This window comes from Cervus elaphus, chromosome X (genome assembly GCF_910594005.1).
Source record: "Cervus elaphus chromosome X, mCerEla1.1, whole genome shotgun sequence".
Classification (NCBI taxonomy): Eukaryota; Metazoa; Chordata; class Mammalia; order Artiodactyla; family Cervidae; genus Cervus; species Cervus elaphus.
The window spans coordinates 30,149,114-30,170,611 of NC_057848.1; the positions used below are offsets into that span (position 1 = coordinate 30,149,114).

Sequence of the window (21,498 nt, forward strand, 5' to 3'; positions counted from 1 at the left end):
TGGTCATGAACAGTTCATTACCTACAAGTTGTCTGTTTTTTAAAATCATAGAACCTTGCTTTTGTTATCTTGCTGTATCATTTAATAAAAAATATTTCATATCAACTGTGGTGATGGTTTCTTTCAGAAGTTTGTTGCTACTTATATGGCAGAGTGCTATAAACTGCACAGACGTTTAACAGGGTATAGAACATTACCTTGCTCAGTTATAGACATTCAAAGAATGATTTGAGTTTCTTGATATTTTTAACTCTCTTGTTCTGTCCTGCAGCTGACAGACAGTATTCTTTTCCCAATTTACTATTTCTGTGCATGCGTACTAAGTCACTTCAGTCATGTCCAGCTGTCTGCGACCCTATGGACTGTAGCTTGCTAGGCTCCTCTGTCCATGGGATTCTTCAGGCAAGAAAACTGGAGTAGGTTGCCATGCCCTCCTCCAGGGGATCTTCCCACTTAGGAATCGAACCCATGTCTCCTGAGGCTCCTGCATTGCAGGCAGATTCTTTACCTCTGAGCCATCAAGGAAGCCCATTTCTATTGCTATAGACCTTCCCATATGTAAGCTGATTCATGACCTTGGGTGTTCAGGCTGTCAGATGATAAACCTCTGTGTATATGGAAAAGCAACCCAAAGTTCTCTGCTCATTTTCTTGTACTTCTAGAACCCAGACTTTGGTACATATTAATTCCTGAATGGCTTGCAGGGACTTGATGATGATTATAGCTTAATGAGCTGTAAGACTTCCCCAAGGGATTTGAAATGTATTGCACTAGCTTCCAAATTATTTGTTGCATGGTTTTGCACTAGCTGCCAGATTTAAAGCACTTACCAAAACTGACCAATTTCCTTTCTGCATAGTGTAAAGCACTTATAATCTTGCAAACACTTCTGTTGCAAAAAAAATTACCTTTCATGACAGTGATTTTGACTACTTTGTCCCCAGTCTCAAACTTTCTATCAAGGAACTAATTTTTCTTATGTTACTCAGGAATAATGATCTGTAGTCTCTCCTTTCCTTTCTGCCTCCTCACACATCCACACTCCCATGTTAACTTTCAGCTGAGCCAAACTTTTCTTTACCTCTTTGTTCTTTTTCCCATTCTTCTAATACTGCTTTTTCTAGTGTATATGAAGAAGGAAATAAACTTTGAGCTCCTTTTCTTTGAAATGTGGCAAAATGTGCAATAAATAATTCTCCGTGCAAATTTGCAAAAACTTTTTTGAAAGCTTTTGCTGTTTTTAATTAATGCTTTTATTTGAACTCCTTATTTTGACAGTTTTGTTAAGTCATTGCATGTTTATTTACATAAACAGGCATTCATATACATGATTCCATATTTTCAACCTGAAGATAGTTCCCTCTTTTGGTTTTCTTTCACTGCCTCTTTTATCTTTAGTATTTTCACTTTCCCATCTTCAAAATGAAAACATCCTCCTTTTTTTCTATTTCCTGAGTAATTTCAGTTACGTTGCTCTGAAGAAGCTATCTGCATATGTTTAACTCCCACTTTTCTTTTTCACCAGCTCCCACTTTTCTTACTTTATCCCTAATCTCTTAGCCAGACCTCCAGTTTCTCACAGTCACTTTTTCATACTGAGAGTGATAGACTTATTTTTCCTTTTATCTCCAGCCCTTCAGTAATTCCCTCATTAGTTGACATAGAATCACTTCCTATGTCTCGCGTCTTCATTCCCATTCTCTCTTCCCCCGTACCGTCTCTTTCATAATATTTGTCTGGGTGTTCATATTTCTTTTTCTTAGTCTTCAATTCATATTATAACTTTTTCATATCAGATAATTGCTTTTTTCTATAAGCTGCACATGTTGTGATTGCCAAAATCTTCTAAGACTGGCCTCTAAGACTGCTAATTGATATGCTGCATTTGTGACTCCTATTTTTACTTTTTACCAGTTCCTACATCTCTCTCCCACCCTTTCCTTTCAACTGAGCCAAGTTTCTCTTTATTTCTTTGTTTTATCGTCTACTCTTCTAATTTACTTCCCTCTATGCTTATAATAACTCCCTACCTCACATCTGCCAATGTACCTATATTCTCATTCAAATCTTGCTTGAAATCTTAACTCCCTTTAAGTGGGTAAAGGTAGGAAAATAGCCAAAGGCCTGTTTTATAGTTGAGTTATTTTTTTCTCAAGTTTGTATGCTAAATCAAAGAGGAATGCCTCATAAAGTAAAACCAACACTCAACCAGTCAAAGCTTCCAGAAAAGAAAGGTTGATTTATGTTTCTTAGCTGGCTCATTGATACAGTTAAGTCAACAAATTTTGCTCCCTAAAGTTAGGGATAGAAACCTAGAGGTAGAAGACATGGTTATTGTCCTCAGGGAATTAATAATCTAAGTAAGGAGGTAAAATTAATATACATGAAGTACTTAGAAAGTAGTTGTAATAACTAACCTAATAATCAGAATGCTGGGTTGTATCATACAGACTTTAAGTGCTGTGTGTAATCAGAGACAAGGGAAGGCATAATTGCTTGGGGTTGCCAATGAAGATTTCATAGGGGAATTGGGTCTTGAAGAAAACATAGAATTTAGATTTGCCACACTGGGCTACAAGACTTCCATTAACATTTCTAGGTAAAAAAGAGACTTGCTTAGCAGAGACTTTTTATTTATTTATTTTTGGCTGTACTGGATCTTTGTTGCTTTGCGTGGGCATTTTCTCTAGTTGCAGAGAGCCCAGGCTACTTTCTAGTTGCAGTGCCCAGGCTTCTTTTGTTGCTGAGCATAGACTCTAGGGCACATGGGCTCAGTAGTTGCAGCTCTCCAGCTCTAGAGCACTGGCTTAATTGTTGTCTCATGAGCTTAGATGCTCCATGGCACATGGAATCTTCCATGACCAGGGATAAAACTGGGGTCTCCTACATTGGCAGGTGGATTGTTTACCACTGAGCCACCAGTGAAGCCCAGACTTGCTATGCAAAGACTTTAAGGGAGAAATTAAGAAAACAGGAAACTTATTCTAGGAGGAGTAGAAAATATCAGATAATTAAATTGAAGCTAAATAATTAGAACCTTGAATTTGAAATTGAGGAAGTAAATGTTAAAAAGAAAAAATCCCCTTTAAGCATTTAAATTAATCAAGATTTTTATCTTGTTAAAATTCATTGTTTTTCTTATAGTATTAGCTAACACTGAGTCTTACTATGTGCTAAACATGGTGCTAAGTGTTTTATATGTAATAATAACTCATTTTATCTTTCCAACAACCTTTTGTGGTGGGCTCCAGTTTTACCCCATTATTTTACAAATGAGGATGAAGAAAAGGTAAGTACAACTGGGTCAACTTGACACAAGTTAGTACTAGGAATCAAACCTAGGAAATCTCTGGTAGTAGAATCTGCATTCTTATCTGCTCTATACATAACCTTGTAAAGGAGGTAAATAAGTGCTACAAATATATCATGAGGTTTAGACAAATTATTATAATAATAATAATTACTATTATTATATTGAAAAATAATTTTTTAAAGCACTACTGACATTGGAACACTAATCTCTTCATCCCGATTGTATTTTGAGTTAAAATTTTAAAAAAAATCCATTGGTTGTTAGTCGTGTGAAGCAATATTGATTTTCTCTCTTCTAAGATCCTTGTTTCAACAGTCTCTTTATTACAACAGGACTTTTGGTTGGGACTCTTGATTCAGTCTTAGACTCTACTGCAAAAGTAGCTCCATTTCGCATCCTACATCAGACACCAGATTCTCAAGTTTACCTGTCAATTGCCTGTGGTGAGTATGATTTTTAAAACATAGAATTCAAACAGATAAGGATCTTAAGAAACTGAATATTTAAATTTATTTATACTCCCCAGTTTTTTAAAATTAATTTTTATTGGAGTATAGTTGACTTAGAAATAGAGTCACAGATGTAGAAAACAAATGAGGTATAGGGGAGGGTGAAGGATAAATTAGGAGATTGGGATTGACATATACACACTACTACAAAATGGATAACTAGTAAGAACCTACTGTATAGCACAGGGAACTCTACTCAATACTTTGTAATGACCTATATGGGAACAGAATCTCCCCAGTTGTTTTGATTTAGAATTGAGTTAAATGTGCGGCTCTACTTTGAAAGACTAGAAAAAATATTTAAGAAGGACTATAGATTTTTAAAAAATCCATTAATATGTGAGACCTGAAGCATGTGTTCTGGCAGTGTTGATTCTGAGCAAATTTTGGTCAGTGCTACTGCTAATCTGACTCCTTTCTTCAAGTAACCTTTCCTGCTTAACCCAACTGCTAGGAAGATGAGAACCTCCCCCATGAAGTTCTTTGTTTCATCTCTAATAATGCAGATGAGGAGAATCAAGCCCAAAACTTAAAGGCTGATCTCTAAGAAAATATAAGCCTGAAAACCTGAACAAGGCATCATATCCTTGAAATATGAAGGGATAACTTACACGCAGTGCAACATATTCATCCATGAATAAAATGCATCCATCCATATTCAGGTGGTTCAGATTCTTCCACATGTATCTATTGTGGTAGAAAAGGAATTAGAATGATTCTTCTTAACATAGCAACTCAAAATTAGGAAAAAATACAGTGACAATTGTTAATTCTTTAATGATGCCATCACAATGTTGGTCTAAATTAGAATCTGAGATTTATGGGGTTTTTTAATGTTGAAAGGTTGCCTTTTTCTTATTCTTTCTCTCTTCTCCCTCTCTCTTTATTTAAGTAGATATACTTAAAAAATACAAAAGCATGTGAATTTCTGGACAGTTCATGTGTGTGAATGTATAGCATACAATTAATTTTTTAAACTGTGTGGCTTGATTTTTGCATCTCCCTCTCAGTTTCCTTTAGTGTTTCTGATGAGTGTTTTCTCCTGACTGTTTCAAATTGAATACCATTTAAACTAAATATGGAAGATATTATACTTACTGACATCATGAGACATCTATAACCTCAACTCTAAGTTGAGTTGGAAGAAATTATATCCTCATTTCTTTAAAAAAAAAAAAAAAGGATGATTATACAACTTACTTCCCAAATTAACCTGATGCAGAAACACAGTGCATGTGTGTTCAGTCACTCAGTCATGTCTGACTCTTTGTGACCCTGTGGACTGTAGCCTGCCAGGCTCCTCTGTCTGTGGGATTCTCCAGGCAAGAATATGGGAGTGGGTTGCCATTTCCTCCTCCAGGAGAGCTTCCCGACCTAGGGATTGAACCTGCATCTCCTGCGTTGACAGGCAGATTCTTTACCTCTGAGCCACCTGGGAAACGCACAGAAATATAGTAGTTATCTATTAGTGAAGCTTCTTTATACCTAAAGGGCCACAATAAAGGCCTTAAAATTTCCCCATGGCTTTTATTTGTGGTTCATTAAAGAAAGTTATTACACATGGTATGATGACTTGAGTAACATGAATATAGTTCTAACTGATGTGTAGGAAATAGGCAGTTTTAAAAGTGTCAGTACTTTTTTTAAAAAAAAATTATTTTTGGCTGCTGCTGGGTCTTCGTTGCTATGTATGGGCTTTCTCTAGTTGCAGTGAGCAGAGGCTACTCTTCATTGCAGTGCAGACTTTTCATTGTGGTGGCTTCTGTTATTGTGGAGTACAGGCTCTAGGTGCGCAGACTCAGTAGTTGCAGTGCGTGGGCTCAGTAGTTGTGAGGTATGGGGTTAGTTGCTCCGATGTATGTGGTATCTTCCCAGACCAATGATAGAACCCATGTTCCCTGCATTGGCAGGTGAAGGAATTCTTAACCACTAGACCACCAGGGAAGTCCATCAATAAATTTTTTAATGTATCACTCTCCATGTGTCATAAAACATACTTAGAAGTCAGGGTATTTCTTTTGAGTGAGATTTGTATAATCTACAGTGCTGGGGAGATCTTAAAGCTATGTTGGTTATAGGGGAAAGTTGATAGATATTAAAATGTTCTTCAAACCAAAGCAACCCAGAGTTAAGTGTAATACTGACTGTCAATGCAAGTACTCTGACCCTTGGTAAACCCCCTAACCTTGATTCAGCAGATCACAAGGATTTAACCTTGCTATAGGATTTCTAATCTCTTTCATAAAATTTCTGTAAGTTGACTAGGCTTTTTAATGAAAGAGTTGACTGAGAGAAGTCTTCATACTCCTGGGAGCTGCCACAGTTGAGATCCATGTTTATGCAGTGTGCATAGGATTGTCATATGCATGCTATTTTCAGTCACACAGGCACAGTGCTGACTATTATTTGAAGACCAAAGATTAAATTATGTATATTTATATTCTGGTACTCTATATATTTGGGCTTCCCTGGTGGCACAGATGGTAAAGAATCCGCCTGCCATGTGGGGAACCCAGGTTCAATCCCTTGATTGGGAAGATCCCCTGGAGAAGGGAATGGCAACCCACTCCAGTACTCCTGCCTAGAGAATCCCATGGACAGAGGAGCCTGCGGGCTACAGTCCATGGGGTCACAAAGAGTCAGATACGACTGAGCAACTGAGCACACACTTGGTATATTCTCTTAAAAGAACTGGTTACTGTAGGTACCAGTTACTGGCACCTTGTTTTCAAAATTTTATATCTTTTCTCATGAGTTGTAGTTACTTTTCTCCACTTTCATTAAATATTTTATTCTTTCTATTTATAATGAAAACTAGTGTTCATACTCACATTTAGGGATGACATGGACAATAAACATTGTATCCTGTTCCTTTATGATGATCATTTTTTAAAAAGAGCAAATATAATTTTATATCTTTTTAAACTAAGCTTATAAATATCAAGAGCAGTTTTTTGTGTGTGTGAAGTTTTCTTTGGAGTCTCTCTTTCTCTTTTATTATTAATCAGGAGCCAACAGAGAAGAAATAACCAAACACTGGGAATGGTTAGAAGAAAATATCATGAAGACCTTATCTGTGTTTGATTCAAATGAAGATATTACTAATTTTGTACAAGGAAAGATAAGAGTAAGTGGCATGGATATAGTTTTTTTAGATGGAATACTAAACTCTTCGACCCTTTTATTTGAGGATGAAAGTTGCATGGAAGCTCATTGTTTTACTGGCACCTTTCAGGACTGGCAGAAGCACACACATGAATATCAGAATCAGAGCTAAAGAGAGTTGTAAACTTAGTGGTTAGTCTTTGGTGCCCTTGTGAGTGCACTTAGGGATATTTTCATTTCAGAATCTCTTTGAATGAACCCTTCACCCAATCAAAATAATATTTAGCACCTGTATTTTTGGTAGCTTCTTTTGAGGCATTAGGAAAAGATTAAGTTACAAAATTGGAAATTTAAAGAAATTAAATTACAAAATTAAAGAAGATCTGCCCACCTCTGTCATAAGAGATGTAGGTATGTGTGTGTGTGTGTATACACAGTTTTATTCAAGGAACTGTTTAAACATGTGAGGTACATTTTTGTTGATGGGTAATTACTAATTTTCAGAAATTATTTTGTCTCCTTTAGGGATTAATTGCTGAAGAGGGAAAACATTCTTTTGCAAAAGAAGATGATCCTGAAAAATTTCGAGAAGCCCTTCTGAAATTTGAAAAATGTTTTGGTTTGCCAGAGCAGGAAAAGTTAGTGACCTATTACTCATGCAGTTATTGGAAAGGACGGGTTCCTTGTCAGGGTTGGCTATATCTTAGCACCAATTTTCTGAGCTTCTATTCTTTTTTGTTAGGATCAGAAAGTAAGTGGTTTCTGTTGTTTACTATGACTTTGAATTTATAAACTTACCTATCAACTTTGTGATGGTATTAGGTTGCATGTAAAGTAATAGGATAGATATTAAAGGTAATTAAACTATTCATTTAAAAGTTCACTTCATCTGGGGAAGAATACTTTTAAGACTGGTTGTTTAACATAAGAACCATTTGAATTGTATATAGAATGCCTTGCCTGTTGTGGGAAGCAAATGAATATTAAACGATGATGGTAATCTGACATATCCTTTTTTTCCCTTGGTCTAAACTATGCACTTTCTTCAATCTATATTTAAATAATTGTTTTAAACATACAATACACAATGTATGTTGTGTAATCATAGTACCTAATGTATAGTAATCATAGTACCTAATGGCCTACAGCTACAAAGCAGAATCAAGCCGTACTGTTCATAGCACATGTATAGCTTTTATACCAATAGTTATATAATTGTATAAATTGAAATACCAAATTTAATGTCAGGTTTAAATATCAAATCAGAAAAAAAAGATTAAAAATTATTTAAAATTAGGGACTTTCCTGGTGAATTATATCTGTTCCTAAAATCGATTGTTGTATGTTCATTGTTATGCTTCAAAATTTAAACTAATCTTGAATTCAAAAGCATTTTAGTTGTTCATAGCATTTTTTAAGTGACTATTGTTTGTCTTGAAAGACCTGATTGATAAACACTAATCAACATTGAGAAATTTAATCATATCTGCTTATAACTCTAATTTGCAGTCAAACTCGTTATCTCCTGGGATGCAGTCTCAAAACTTGAAAAGACTTCAAATGTCATACTGACAGAGAGTATTCATGTGTGTTCCCAAGGGGAGAATCACTACTTTTCGATGTTTTTGCATATTAACCAAACATACCTTCTTATGGAACAACTGGCAAACTATGCTATAAAAAGAATTTTTGATAAGGAAACGTTTGATAATGACCCAGTCCTTGATGATCCTCTACAAATCACTAAAAGGTATTCAAAGCTTAATTAATATTTGTTTTTTAAAGTATTGTTCGACCAAAGAATGGTGGCATTGAATAACATTAAAAGACGAATGGATAAAAAAGTTCTGATACATATACACAATGGAATATTACTCAGTTATTAAAAAGAACACATTTGAATCAGTTCTAATGCAGTGGATGAAACTGGAGCCTATTATACAGAGTGAAGTAAGTCAGAAAGAAAAAGCACCAATACAGTATATTAATGCATATATATGGAATTTAGAAAGATGGTAACAATGACCATATATGTGAGACAGCAAAAGAGACGCAGATATAAAGAACAGACTTTTGGACTTTGTGGGAGAAGGTGAGGGTGGGATAATTTGAGACAATAACATTGAAACATGTATATTACCATATGTGAAATAGATGACCAGTCCAAGTTTGATGCATGAAACAGGGCACTCAGAGCTGGTGCACTGGGACAACCCAGAGGGATGGGATGGGAAGGGTGGTGGGAGGGGGGTTTGGGATGGGGGACACATGTACACCCATGGCTGAGTCATGTCAATGTATGGCAAAAACCACCACAATACTGTAAAGTAATTAGCCTCCAATTAAATAGATTAATTTTTAAAAAGTTAACTGTTCTATGTTATATGATAGTTTTTCTTTGGAGTAATCATTGATGTGTGAGTTTTTAAAGTTTATTCATATGCATTTCACAAATAGTATCCTCTATGAGAAATTTAATGTTAAGAAGTAATAGAAGTTAGATTTGAAAATTATTTCTTAAGATCTCAGTAGGATTTGCTCTGGAGTGCTTTTAGAAACATAGAAGTTTTTGTGTGCATGGTTAGTCTGAGGAGTAGCCTAGATAAATTTAAGGCTGAAATTCTTAAATGTATTGTTTATTTTTGAACACATTTTATAGGTAGTTTCATTTTTTCTTTGTTTACAAAATTTTATTGACATATAGTTGATTTACAGTGTTGTGTTAATTTCTGCTATATAGACAAGTGACTCAGTTGGCTATACATATATTCTTTTTTATACTCTTTTCACTTATGGTTTATCAGAAGATATTGAATATAGTTCCCTGTGCTATACAGTAAGATCTTGTTTATCCATCCTATATGTAATAGCTTGCATCTACTAATCCCAAACTCCCAATTTTTCCCTCTCCCAACCCTCTCCCTCTGAGAGTTTCACTTTTTAGTATAAGGATAAGTTAGTAGAATCAATGGAACATGAGCTTCAGAATAAGATTAGAGCAACCCTGGGAAAAGTTGTAACCTCTCAGGACCTCAGTTTTCTCATCTGTCATTTGTACCTCAGAGAGCACTTGTGAGGAATGAGCAATATAACATGTGAAAGCACTTTGTAAAATATAAAGCACTAGATAAATAGTAACCACTATTAGTGCTTGCATCAGAAGTATCTGTCTTAGAGTTGTTTGCCACTATATTTGGTTTGCTGAAACCAGCCAGAGCCCTTTCATCCTGCTCAACACTCAGAACAGTTGACTGAAATGAGTGTGCCAAAGGGGAGAGGATCCAGAAATAGCTAGTGAGAACTGCTTCTGGCAAGAAGGATGAGGGTATAGACTGTATGGGAAAGTGTAAATAAGAGGAAACTAAGCTGCAGTCCTGTGGATAGACCAAAACCTGGATGCTGTGTGATTGTTACATAGCCCTAACCTGGGTACAGTTGTTCCTCTTGCCTATTCTTAAACCATTCCTAAAATCTGTAGACATAAGGGTTCCCTTTGTGAGCCTTCTTACTTTTCTGGAAATAGATCAGCAGGTGAATTTGTTTTACACCTTACTATCAAAATTAGGTCCCAGTGTGCATGATTTATCAGTAGAACTCTATAAGGATTAAGAGTATAATTTATGTTATAGTGAAGCATTTGTTTATATAGGTTGTTTTGATTGGCCACCCTAAGCATAAACATTTTAGCTATTTTATTTCCCTTAAAATATCCTAAAAGCCCACTTATCAATGAGTTATTCATTACCAAGTCTGTATTTAAATGAGGTATAGTAGATTCATTTTTGGCTATGTGCATTTTTAAAAGAACCTATTGAAAATTAGGGCTTCCCCTGCATACTCAGCAGTAAAAAATCTACCTTCAATGCAGGAGACATGTGGGTTTGATCCCTGGGTCTGGAAGATCCCCTGGAGGAGGAAATAGCAGCCGACTCCAGTATTCTTGCTGGGAAAATCCCATGGACAGAGGAGCATGGTGGGCTGGTAGTCCATCGGGTGACAAAGAATCCGACACGACTGAAGTAAATGAGCATACACATTGAAAATCATATGTGTCTAAATCCTTTTCCCTCAGTCAGTTCAGTTCAGTCACTCAGTCGTGTCCGACTCTTTGCGACCCCATGAATTGCAGCACGCCAGGCCTCCCTGTCCATCACCAACTCCCGGAGTTTACTCAAACTCATGTCCATCGAATTGGTGATGCCATCCAGCCATCTCATCCTCTGTCGTCCCCTTCTCCTCCTGCCCCCAATCCCTCCTAGCATCAGGGTCTTTTCCAATGAGTCAACTCTTCTCATGAGGTGGCCAAGGTATTGGAGTTTCAGCTTCAGCATCAGTCCTTCCAATGAACACCCAGGACTGATCTCCTTCAGGATGGACTGGTTGGATCTCCTTGCAGTCCAAGGGACTCTCAGGAGTCTTCTCCAACACCATAGTTCAAAAGCATCAATTTTTCGGCGCTCAGCTTTCTTCACAGGCCAGCTCTCACATCCATACATGACCACTGGAAAAACCATAGCCTTGGCTAGACGGACCTTTGTTGGCATCCTTTTCCCTAGTACATTAAAAAAAAATAGATTATTTAGTCTTCGTCTCCAAATGACATTTTTAAAATAAAATGGAATATCTATTGCTTTGGTTTATTGTTTCTACAAATATGTATTATAGTAGCTAAATTCAGTGTATATCCTTCCAGGCCTTTTAATGCATGAATTAAAAAATATTTGCCAAAAGCATGAATGGGATTAAACATCACATATTATGCTACAGACTACTTCCCCCCTTAAAATAATATATCACAGACATCTTTTCATTCATATAAAAAGATCTTATGTTTTTTAATAATGGTGGAAAACCCCACCAAATTGCAATTTAAGTGAGGTAAAAATTGTGATTTTCTGTTCATATTTATCAGAATTATTTTTTAAAGACATGGTAAACTGCCACATATTCAAACAGTATATGCTGGAAGGATAAATTTAGTTTTAACTTTTTTGGCTTAAAGTTAGAACTTGCATAATTTACTCACTACCCCAGATGGCTTTGCTGCTTAGCACTAGTGTTTAGTGCCTCAAGAAAAATTGTGCTATTTTAAGCAATTGTTTTTTATTTATATATTTATGTGTCAGTTAACAAGACATCTGTATTTATTGACACCCATCCTGTGCCAAAAACTGTGCAAGCAATGTTGTTTTATTGTGTCTCTACTTTGAATTTTTTAAACATTCATTTATATTTTTGCTTCATTTGATTTTAATGTTATTTTTATGTACTAGTCTTCCCATCTAAATTTTGATGCTGTAAATTTTCATCGTTTTGTTTGAACTGGGTAACTCTCTTGATTTTCCTGATAACCAGGTGTAAAAATTATTGTCTTCCAAGATTGGTTTTAGCCATATTCACATATGAATATAATAATAGAGTAGTCTCCTAGCAAATCACCCTTTAACAGATGGTTTGAAGACCTACGTCATCTCTAACCGTTGTGCATTGGAATCTACTAATAATACAAAACTGGAAAAGAGAACAAACAAATTGGTTAGGAATCAGTGTGTTTCTTCCATTCCATAATTTGTTGAAGAGTGTAGCATGTAGTGTTTAATCGTTCAGTTTTACAGTGCACTTAATCAGTGTAGACATGTGTACACTTTATAAGGCATCATTTGAGCCTCTTCTTTTTTTCTTTCCTATAGAGGTCTGGAAAACCGAGCCCACAGTGAGCAATTTAATGCTTTTTTTAGGCTGCCCAAAGAAGAGACTTTGAAAGAAGTACATGAATGTTTCTTATGGGTACCATTCAGCCACTTCAACACTCATGGAAAAATGTGCGTCTCGGAAAACTATATCTGCTTTGCTAGCCAGGATGGCAATCTGTGTAGTGTAATCATTCCATTACGAGAGGTAAAGTAAGTTTAGTTGCATATCAGTTTTTAGTTCAAAAATGTTATCATTCAAAGAGTAAAATACCCTTTAATTTTGTAAATTATTAAAAACAATGTGCAGCATCTTTTTAGTAATTTTTAAATAATCTTTTTTAAAGTTCCATAATATTCTCCAGGATAAGAGTACCACTCCTAAGGATAAGAGTACTAGGATAAGAACCTTATAGCTCTTACTGAAAATGAAAACAACTAAAAGTTTATATACAGCATAAGGGTTTGGGGTGATGCAACATGGAGTATAATTACTCAGACATTTATGACATGAATACCAAAACTTACACTATCACATTTGATATATATACATGGTCAGAAAGAATAGAATTGATAGCTTTTCTATAAGTCAAAAATCAGTTGTCAATATTGCAGCGTTGAATTTTTGCATTTGTCATTTTTAAAGGTTACGTGTTAGTTAACCTTTTCCTTAAGAAGTGAAATAACTTGCGCTGAGATTGCTTGTATCAGTGATACTACTAGTACCCAAAGTCTACTCCTTACTAAGTCCTACAACAGACCAAAACTTGTTGCCACAAAAAACAAATAATAATAAGCTAAGCCATTTTGCCTGACCTTTTTGAAAATGAGAAAAAAAGTGATTCACTTATGTTTTCATCCCCCAGGTCTTAGCTATAGATAAGACAAATGATTCCAGCAAATCTGTCATCATTAGCGTCAAAGGAAAAACAGCTTTTCGCTTCAGTGAAGTAAAAGAATTTGAGCAATTGGTGGCAAAACTCAGGCTCAAGTGTGGGGCAACTTCAACTCAATATCACAATATTAGCACAGAGGTAATTATATACCAATCAAATCATTTTGAAAAAAAAGATTTATGTTCATGCGGTCCACTCTTTAAAAGGAACTCATAGTACCTTTCCTATTTATACTTATGTTTAGTTTTTATAAGATGAATACCAAAGAAATTGTATTCTCTAAGTCACATCATAAAGCAGAAGTGAAAATTAGGGACGTTATCATTTTTTAGGAATTTAGACTTTTAAAAAATTATCTTGTTATTTTTCTTGACTGTATTTGTTGTTTAATCATATATACATACCTTGTACTTTCATATAACATGGCTTTTAACAATTCAGACTATGCTTGAGAATTTAGTGAGGCATTGAAAAAGGACTCTTATTGCTGTAGGGAGATGGTCTGACAATCTTTTTATTTAACATCAAACAGGTCAGCCTTATTTATATAATCTGGGCCAAAGCAAAATAGTGACATATCTATTTACTTGTAAACTATTAGACAAGGCAAATATTCTTGGCAAAGGATAATTAAAAGCCTGATTTCAATGTTTTTCTTTTATGGAAATGTAGTTTCAATTCAAATTAATGTTTCTTTTTCAATCTCATGTTTTAATAGATTGATAAAACATTACATTATAACTACTTTATTTTAATCAAAAATTCAAAGAAAAAATCAACATTGGCTTCACTGGCTATATTATTTTACTTGGATTGGATTATAGAGGCTTTTATTTCTTCCCCTAGAGCACAGACTGAAAATATTATGCTAAGTCAATTAGAATGCAGAATTGACAAGACTGACTCTCTACTTGATAATAGAAAAGTGCAGTGAAAGCATATAATTAAAAAACATGTATATATTTCAGTTTAAGAGTTGGACATGACTTAGTGACCGGACAACAACAACAATCTCTGTTCCAGACACAGAACCTTCATGTTGGCCATTAAGAGTTTTCATGCCCCAACTTGCTAATCTTTCATTCTCGTCAAATATATATACCCACAATATACCACAGTTTGATGTGAGGACATAGGTAAACTGATCAGTCTTGCTCACATATTCTTGCTTATCTCACTTTTGTTTTTCAGTCCTAAGTCCATTTCAGATTCAGTCTCTGTGTTGGATGTAATGCTCTGCTTATCTGCTTTCCTTTAACTTATCTGTTTCTCTTAAACCTGAATACCTGGAATTTTTTCCCCTGAAAATTCTTAGTTCAATATGCTCAATTGTCAAGAAAGGATTTTGTTTCAAAATGAGTTTGCCGTCTTTTCAGATGTATGTCAAAGTTCTAAGGTTTTCTAGTTTCTCTTACCCATTTTTAAAGGTTTTAACAAAGATATGTATGAAATACCAGTTAGTAAACTGGCTTGCTTGGAAATGTTTTTGTTTTTTTTTTTAATTGACATAACATTCTATTTTCACTTAAGATTTTTATCTTTGCAATGAGGAGGAATATTAACTTGTTTTACTATAATGTGTACTGCATTTTTAAAAATAGTAAAGAGAGTGTTTTAAAGAGGAGCTGGTTCCATTTGGTTTCTAAATGGCAGACATTTTAGTTATTTTATAGCTACACCTAGCATACTGAAACAAAGAAAAAATTATATTAAAAAATTATACACAAACAACAAGACTTTTTATTCTAAATCTCAACGAAGTCTAAATCAACAAATCTATATATGAATACAGGAAGGACTAGGAAATTTTTCCCATGAGTATATCAAATTGTGAAACAAAGAACAAATGCTCCCAGAAACAACTGGGAGTATGCATAAGTATCAGTTCTGTCTAAATTTTTAAATATGTCAATCAAAATTCTCCACATTTTGTTAAGTTAAAATCTGGGTGCGTACACAGGTTTTGAAAATTTCCAATCAAATGCTTAGAAAACAGATTAATCTTTTATTTTTTATTGACACGTATATATACTCAAGAAATATTTTTCAGAATTATAAGTGAAAGAAAAATGGGCCCTTTTAGGTTAGTTTTAAGCAAAGTGACTTAAGAGGGAAAGTACTGCTAAAGATCCTTGATGCTTTGCAACTACATTATAAGTGGATCATAGGAACTATAGAATGTCAAGAAGAGGTAGAAATTGAGCTATGCATTGGAGTGTTTAAAAGGGCAAAATCTACAGATTATTGAAGTGTTTATAAATATGCTTGTTTCATTAGTTTTCATAACCAACCCTATCTAACGGCTTCCTTATTCTCCATGATAATGCAGGTAAGAATAATACTTTAGGGCTTCCCTGGTGGCTCAGTGGTAAAGAATCTGCCTGCCAATGCAGGAGACAAGGGTTCAATCCCTGATCCGGGAAGATCCCACATGCCATGGAGCAACTAAGCCTGAGTTCCACGACTTTTGAGCCTGTGCTCTAGAGCCTGGGAGCTCTAGAACCCATGCTCTGCAACAGGAGAAAACACTGTAATGAGAAGCCCGAGCACTGCAACTAGAGAAAAGTCCATGCAGCAACGAAGACACACCACAGCCAAAAATAAATAATTTCTTAAAAAAGAACAATCTAACCCACACAACTGATGTTTTCCTTGCTTTGTCAGAATAAAGTAATATATTTTCTGTAGCTATAATGTGAATTAGAGATGCTTAAGCTGTGTGGAGTAGCTTTATTTCAACATTTTTTGCTGTTCAGTTGCTAAGTCATGTCTGACTCTTTGTGACCACATGGAATGCAGCATGCTAGGCTTCCCTGTCCTTCATTATCTCCCGGAGTTTGCTTAAACTCATGTCTATTGAATGCCATCCAACCATCTCATCCTGTCATCCCCTTCTCCTGCCTTCAATCTTTCCCAGCTTCAGGGTCTTTTTCAATGAGTCGGCTCTTTGCATCAGGTGGCCAAAGTATTAGAGCTTCAGTATCAATCCTTCAATGAATAATCAGGGGTGATTTTCTTTAAGATTGACTGATTTGATTTCCTTGCTGTCTCAGGAGTCTTCTCCAGCACCACAATTCAAAAGCATCAATTCTTCGATGCTCAGCCTTCTTTATGGTCTAACTCTCACATCTGTACATGACTGCTGGGAAAACCATAGCTTTGACTATACAAACCTTTGTTGGCAAAATGTTGTCTCTGCTTTTTATTTATTTATTTATTTTTCAAATCAAGAGTTTTTATTGTCTCTTTAAAATGTCACAACTGAGTCCATAGAACCATCTGCTATCTTGTTTCTGCAGCAGGATCACTGAGATCTTATTCATCAGCCTGCTGAACTGTTCCTTTTTCAGAAACATAGATACCATCCAAAAATTTTCTGATATCCTTGTTTTTAACTGTGGTGGCTTGCTGATTCAAAGCAGCTGAATTTGACACAAGTTCAATGTCATTTCCTTCAAGAATCAACTCATCTTTCTGGGCTTGAGATACTGAACAGGCAACCCCTGGCCTCGTTCGAACCCTGCGTATGTATTTTTCACCCAAAAAAATTTCGGATTTCCACAAGGGAACCATTCTCCTGAATAACAACGTTGATGGGGAAGTGGGCATACACTGACCTCATCTTGTAACGGAAGCCCAGTGTAACACCCTTGATCATGTTCTGTACGTGACTACAGATTGTGCGAACAGTGGCCAGTTCCTTTCTGTTTCCCCACCATTTGTCAACACGGAGCCTCTTCTTTTTCTTTCCAAGGAGACTGAGTTCTACATTGATGTGATTGAAGTCCCTCCACAGGGTGCCTCTGGAGCCCTTCACAATAACTGTCCGTCTCTTTTCTGAGATGTCGACAGTCTGATTGCTGAGAATGGTCTTCATTCTCGCAGTAGATGTGGCAAAGAGCGAGCTGTCTCTGCTTTTTAATATGCTGTCTAGGTTGGTCATAGCTTTTCTTCCAGGAGTAAGCATCTTAATTTCATGGCTGCAGTCACCATCCGCAGTGATTTTGGAGCCCAAGGAAATGAAGTCTGTCACTGTTTTCATTGTTTCCCCATTTATTTGCCATGAAGTGATGGGACCAGATGCCATGATCTTGCTTTGAATGTTGAGTTTTAAGCCAGCTTTTTCAGTCTCCTCTTTCACCCTCAGCAAGAGGCTCTTTAGTTGCTCTTTGCCTTCTGCTCTTAGTATTATCTGCATATCAGAGGTTGTTGATATTTCTCCAGGCAATCTTGATTCCAAGCTTATGATTCATCCAGCCTGGCATTTCGCATGATGTACTCTGCATATAGGTTAAATAAGGGTGACAGTATAGCCTTGACGTACTCCTTTCCCAATTTGGAACCAGTCCATTGCTTCATGTCTAGTTCTAACTGTTGCTTCTTGACCTGCATACAGTTTTCTCAGGAAGCAGAGGTAAGGTGGTCTGGTATTCCCATCTCTTATAAGAATTTTCCACAATTTGTTGTGATCCACAAAGTCAAAGGCTTTAGCATAGTCAATGAAGCAGAAGTAGATGTTTTTCTGGAATTCCCTTCCTTTTTCTATGATCCAACGGGTATTGGCAATTTGATCTCTGGTTCTTCTGCCTTTTCTAAATACAGCTTGTACATCTGGGAGTCCTTGGTTCACATACTGTTGAAGCCTAGCTTGAAGGATTTTGAGCATTACCTTGCTGTTATGTGAAATGAGAGCAATTGTGCGGTAGTTTGAGAACATTCTTCAGCATTGCCCTTCTTTGGGACTGGAATTTCAACATTAGGAAATCAGAAGTTTTATTAAAAATAAAATTAGCACTAATTTAAAGTTATGTACAATATACAGTCAAACCAGTCAATCCTAAAGGAAATCAATCCTGAATATATTCATTAGAAGGGCAGATGCTGAAACTGAAGCTCCAATACTTCGGCCACCTGGTGTGAAGAGCCGACACATTAGAAAAGACCCTGAAGCTGGGAAAGATAGAAGGCAGGAGGAGAAGGGGACCACAGAGGACGAGATGTTGGATGGCATCACCAACTCAATGGACATGAGTTTGAGCAACCTCTGGGAGATGGTGAAGGACAGGGAAACCTGGTGTGCTGCAGTCCATGGGGTTTCTAAGAGTCAGACATGACTGAGTGACTGAACAACAACAATGTACAGGAGCATATTTTAAGATAAGCTTGTGATATCTAAGGGAAGTATTTCTTTGTATTTTTGTTGTAGTTTTTGATTTTACAGGTCAACTGTGGCCCCCAGTCATCATTATTATGCTGAGTTTAATGAGATATTTTAATTTAAATATGTGGAAAAGTTAAAGTTACACATACAGAAATATTCATCTTTCTGCTGCCTTTTCTTCACTTTTAGAAGCCATATGCTATTTCTAAAGTCAATAGCAGATACCAAAAACCAAACCAGTCTAAGAATTCCCTTTATAAAGTCAGCAACCTATGTTGCTTCTTCATGTGACTGGATTTTGCTCAGGCACTAAATGTCTGAAGAGTGCCAAATTTATAACCATCATAAGTGTGAGCATATATTTATATACAGCATATTCTACATATCTATATAGCTATATGGATATATAAAATTGTTACGGCCTTGGGGTAAAATCCTCCCTTTCACAGTGTCAGAACAAAAATAAAAGTTAAGAAGTTTAAGCTTATCTTCCTAATTCTTTATTATGCTCTTCAAATTGATTTTTAAACAAACATCTTTGAAGGTAAATATGAAACATGAGTGCAGGTTCAATCCCTGGGTTGGGAAGATCCCCTGGAGAAGGGAATGGCAACCCATTCCTGTATTCTTGGCTGGAGAATCCCATGGACAGAGGAGCCTGGCAGGCTACGGTCCATAGGGTTACTAAGAGTCGGACACAACTGAAGCAACTGAGCAGCAGCAGCATGTTAATGTGGCTTTTGTGAATACTTAAAAGGTAATCATGGAGAGAAGTAGCACACTTGCCATCTGTTTTATATGTTGATACTTTGCATTTTATAAGAGTTATTTTTATTTTCCTTCTTGGAGTATTTACTGTAACTTAGATACACAACTAATAGATTAACTGGAGTCTTAGTCGTATGTCCTAAATTAAGAGAATGCACTTTACTTTGAGATCCAGACTACAACCATGAATTTTTGAATTGGTTTTGGAAAAACATAATCCCTAATTAGAGCATCAAAATTTAGCATTAGTAGTATAGTACACTTGTCAAGTAGAAAGGAAGATGGCAACCCACTCCAGTATTCTTGCTTGGCAAATACCGTGGACAGAGGAGCCTGGCCAGCTGTAGTCCATGGGATCACAGAGTCAGACACATACTTGTCAAAACAAGCTTTTTTAAAAAAGAAAGTGTAACACAGGACATATACTCACTAATTGTTTTTTTTTCCTTTCTAAGATTCTTCTGTCCTACCCTTATATTCAGACATTGTTTTGAATACTCCTTTTAATCTTTCCCTGAATCCTCTTAACTTTCAACCCTTCTGTGTTATGTGTTCAGTCATTCAGTCATGTCCAACACTCTGTGACCCCATGGGCTGCAGCACGCCAGGCTTCCCTGTCCTTCACCATCTCCTGGAGCTTGCTCAAACTCGCGTCCACTGAGTGCCATCCAGCCTTCTCATCTGTTGCCCACTTCTCCTCCTGCCTTCAGTCTTTTCCAGGATCAGGGTCTCTTCTGATATGAGTTGGCTGTTTGCATCAGGTGGCCAAAGTACTGGAGCTTCAGCTTCAGCATCAGTCCTTCCAATGAATATTCAGGGTTGATTTCCTTTAGGATTGACTGGTTTGATCTCCTTGCAGTCTGAGGGACTCTTGAGTCTTATCCAATACCACAGTTTGAAAGCATTCTTCTGCGCCCAGCCTTCTTTATGATCCAACTCTCACATCCGTACATGACTACTGGAAAAACCATAGCTTTGACTATATCGACTTTGGTCAGCAAAGTGATGTCTCTGCTTTTTAATATGGTGTCTAGGTTTGTCATAGCTTTTCTTCCAAAGAGCAAGCATCTTTTAATTTCATGGCTGCAGTCACCGTCCACAGTGATTTTGGGGCCCAAGAAGATAAAATCTTTCACTATTTCTATTGTTTCCCCGTCTATTTGCCATGAAATGATGGGACCAACTGCCACGATCCTAGTTTTATGAATGAGGGGTTGCCTTTCCAAAATTTTATATAACATACATATTCTTTTCAGACTGACTCCTTGGCAGTATGCATTTAAGGTTCCTCCTCCATATCTCTTTGTGGTTTGATATCTCATTTTTTTAACTAAAAAAAATTCAACAGATACTTGTTAAACTTCAACTATGTGTATAAGGAACTGCCAGGTTCTTTTTTTTCCCCCCAGATTTATTGTGATAATTGACAAATTGTGTAAGTTTAAGATGTATGATGTGATGATTTGATACACAGATATAATCATCACATCATACAACTCAAACTTATACAATTTATATGTCAATTAAATGATTACCACAGTAAAGTTATTTCACTTATCACCCACTCATGTAATTACAATTTTGTAGTTATAGTGAAAACATTTAAATTCTACTCTCATAGCAACTTTCAGATATACAGTATTGATAACTATAGTCATCATGCTGTACATTAGATTTCTAGAGTTTATTTCTCATAGAAACTAGAAGTATGTACACATTCACCAACATCTTTTCATTTCCCCCTTTCCTAGCCCCTGGAAACCCCCATTTTACTCTGCTTCTGTAAAGCTGGCTATTTTAGATTCCACATATAAGTGAGATCATACAGTATTTGTCATTCTCTGATTTATTTCACTTAGTGTAGTGCCCTTAATGTCTGCCAGTGTTGTTGCACATTGCAAAACTTCCTTTTTATGGCTTAATAATAATTTTTTGTTTATCTGCATACATTTTCTTTGTTGATTAACCTGTCAACAGTTAGGTTTGTCTTAGCTTTTGCGAACAATGCTGCAGTGAACATAAGGGGTGCAGTTATCTCCTGAAGATAGTGACTTCA

At 36.1% G+C, this 21,498-nt stretch overlaps 1 protein-coding gene and 1 pseudogene across 3 annotated transcripts in view; one reads left to right on the forward strand and one right to left on the reverse strand.

Moving 5' to 3' along the window:
• The window catches only part of TBC1D8B (TBC1 domain family member 8B), an 80,058-nt gene that overhangs the window by 14,499 nt on the left and 44,061 nt on the right, over positions 1-21,498 (forward strand). For 2 of the 3 annotated variants that reach the window (XM_043895611.1, XM_043895613.1), the window contains exons 2-7: positions 3,646-3,756; positions 6,831-6,949; positions 7,453-7,678; positions 8,437-8,677; positions 12,618-12,825; positions 13,484-13,651. In XM_043895611.1, coding sequence (XP_043751546.1) covers positions 3,646-3,756; positions 6,831-6,949; positions 7,453-7,678; positions 8,437-8,677; positions 12,618-12,825; positions 13,484-13,651 — 1,073 coding nt within the window. The remainder of the gene's footprint in view (positions 1-3,645; positions 3,757-6,830; positions 6,950-7,452; positions 7,679-8,436; positions 8,678-12,617; positions 12,826-13,483; positions 13,652-21,498) is intronic. The other variant, XM_043895612.1, reaches the window with a different exon arrangement.
• On the reverse strand, positions 16,742-17,390 carry LOC122689312 (annotated as a pseudogene).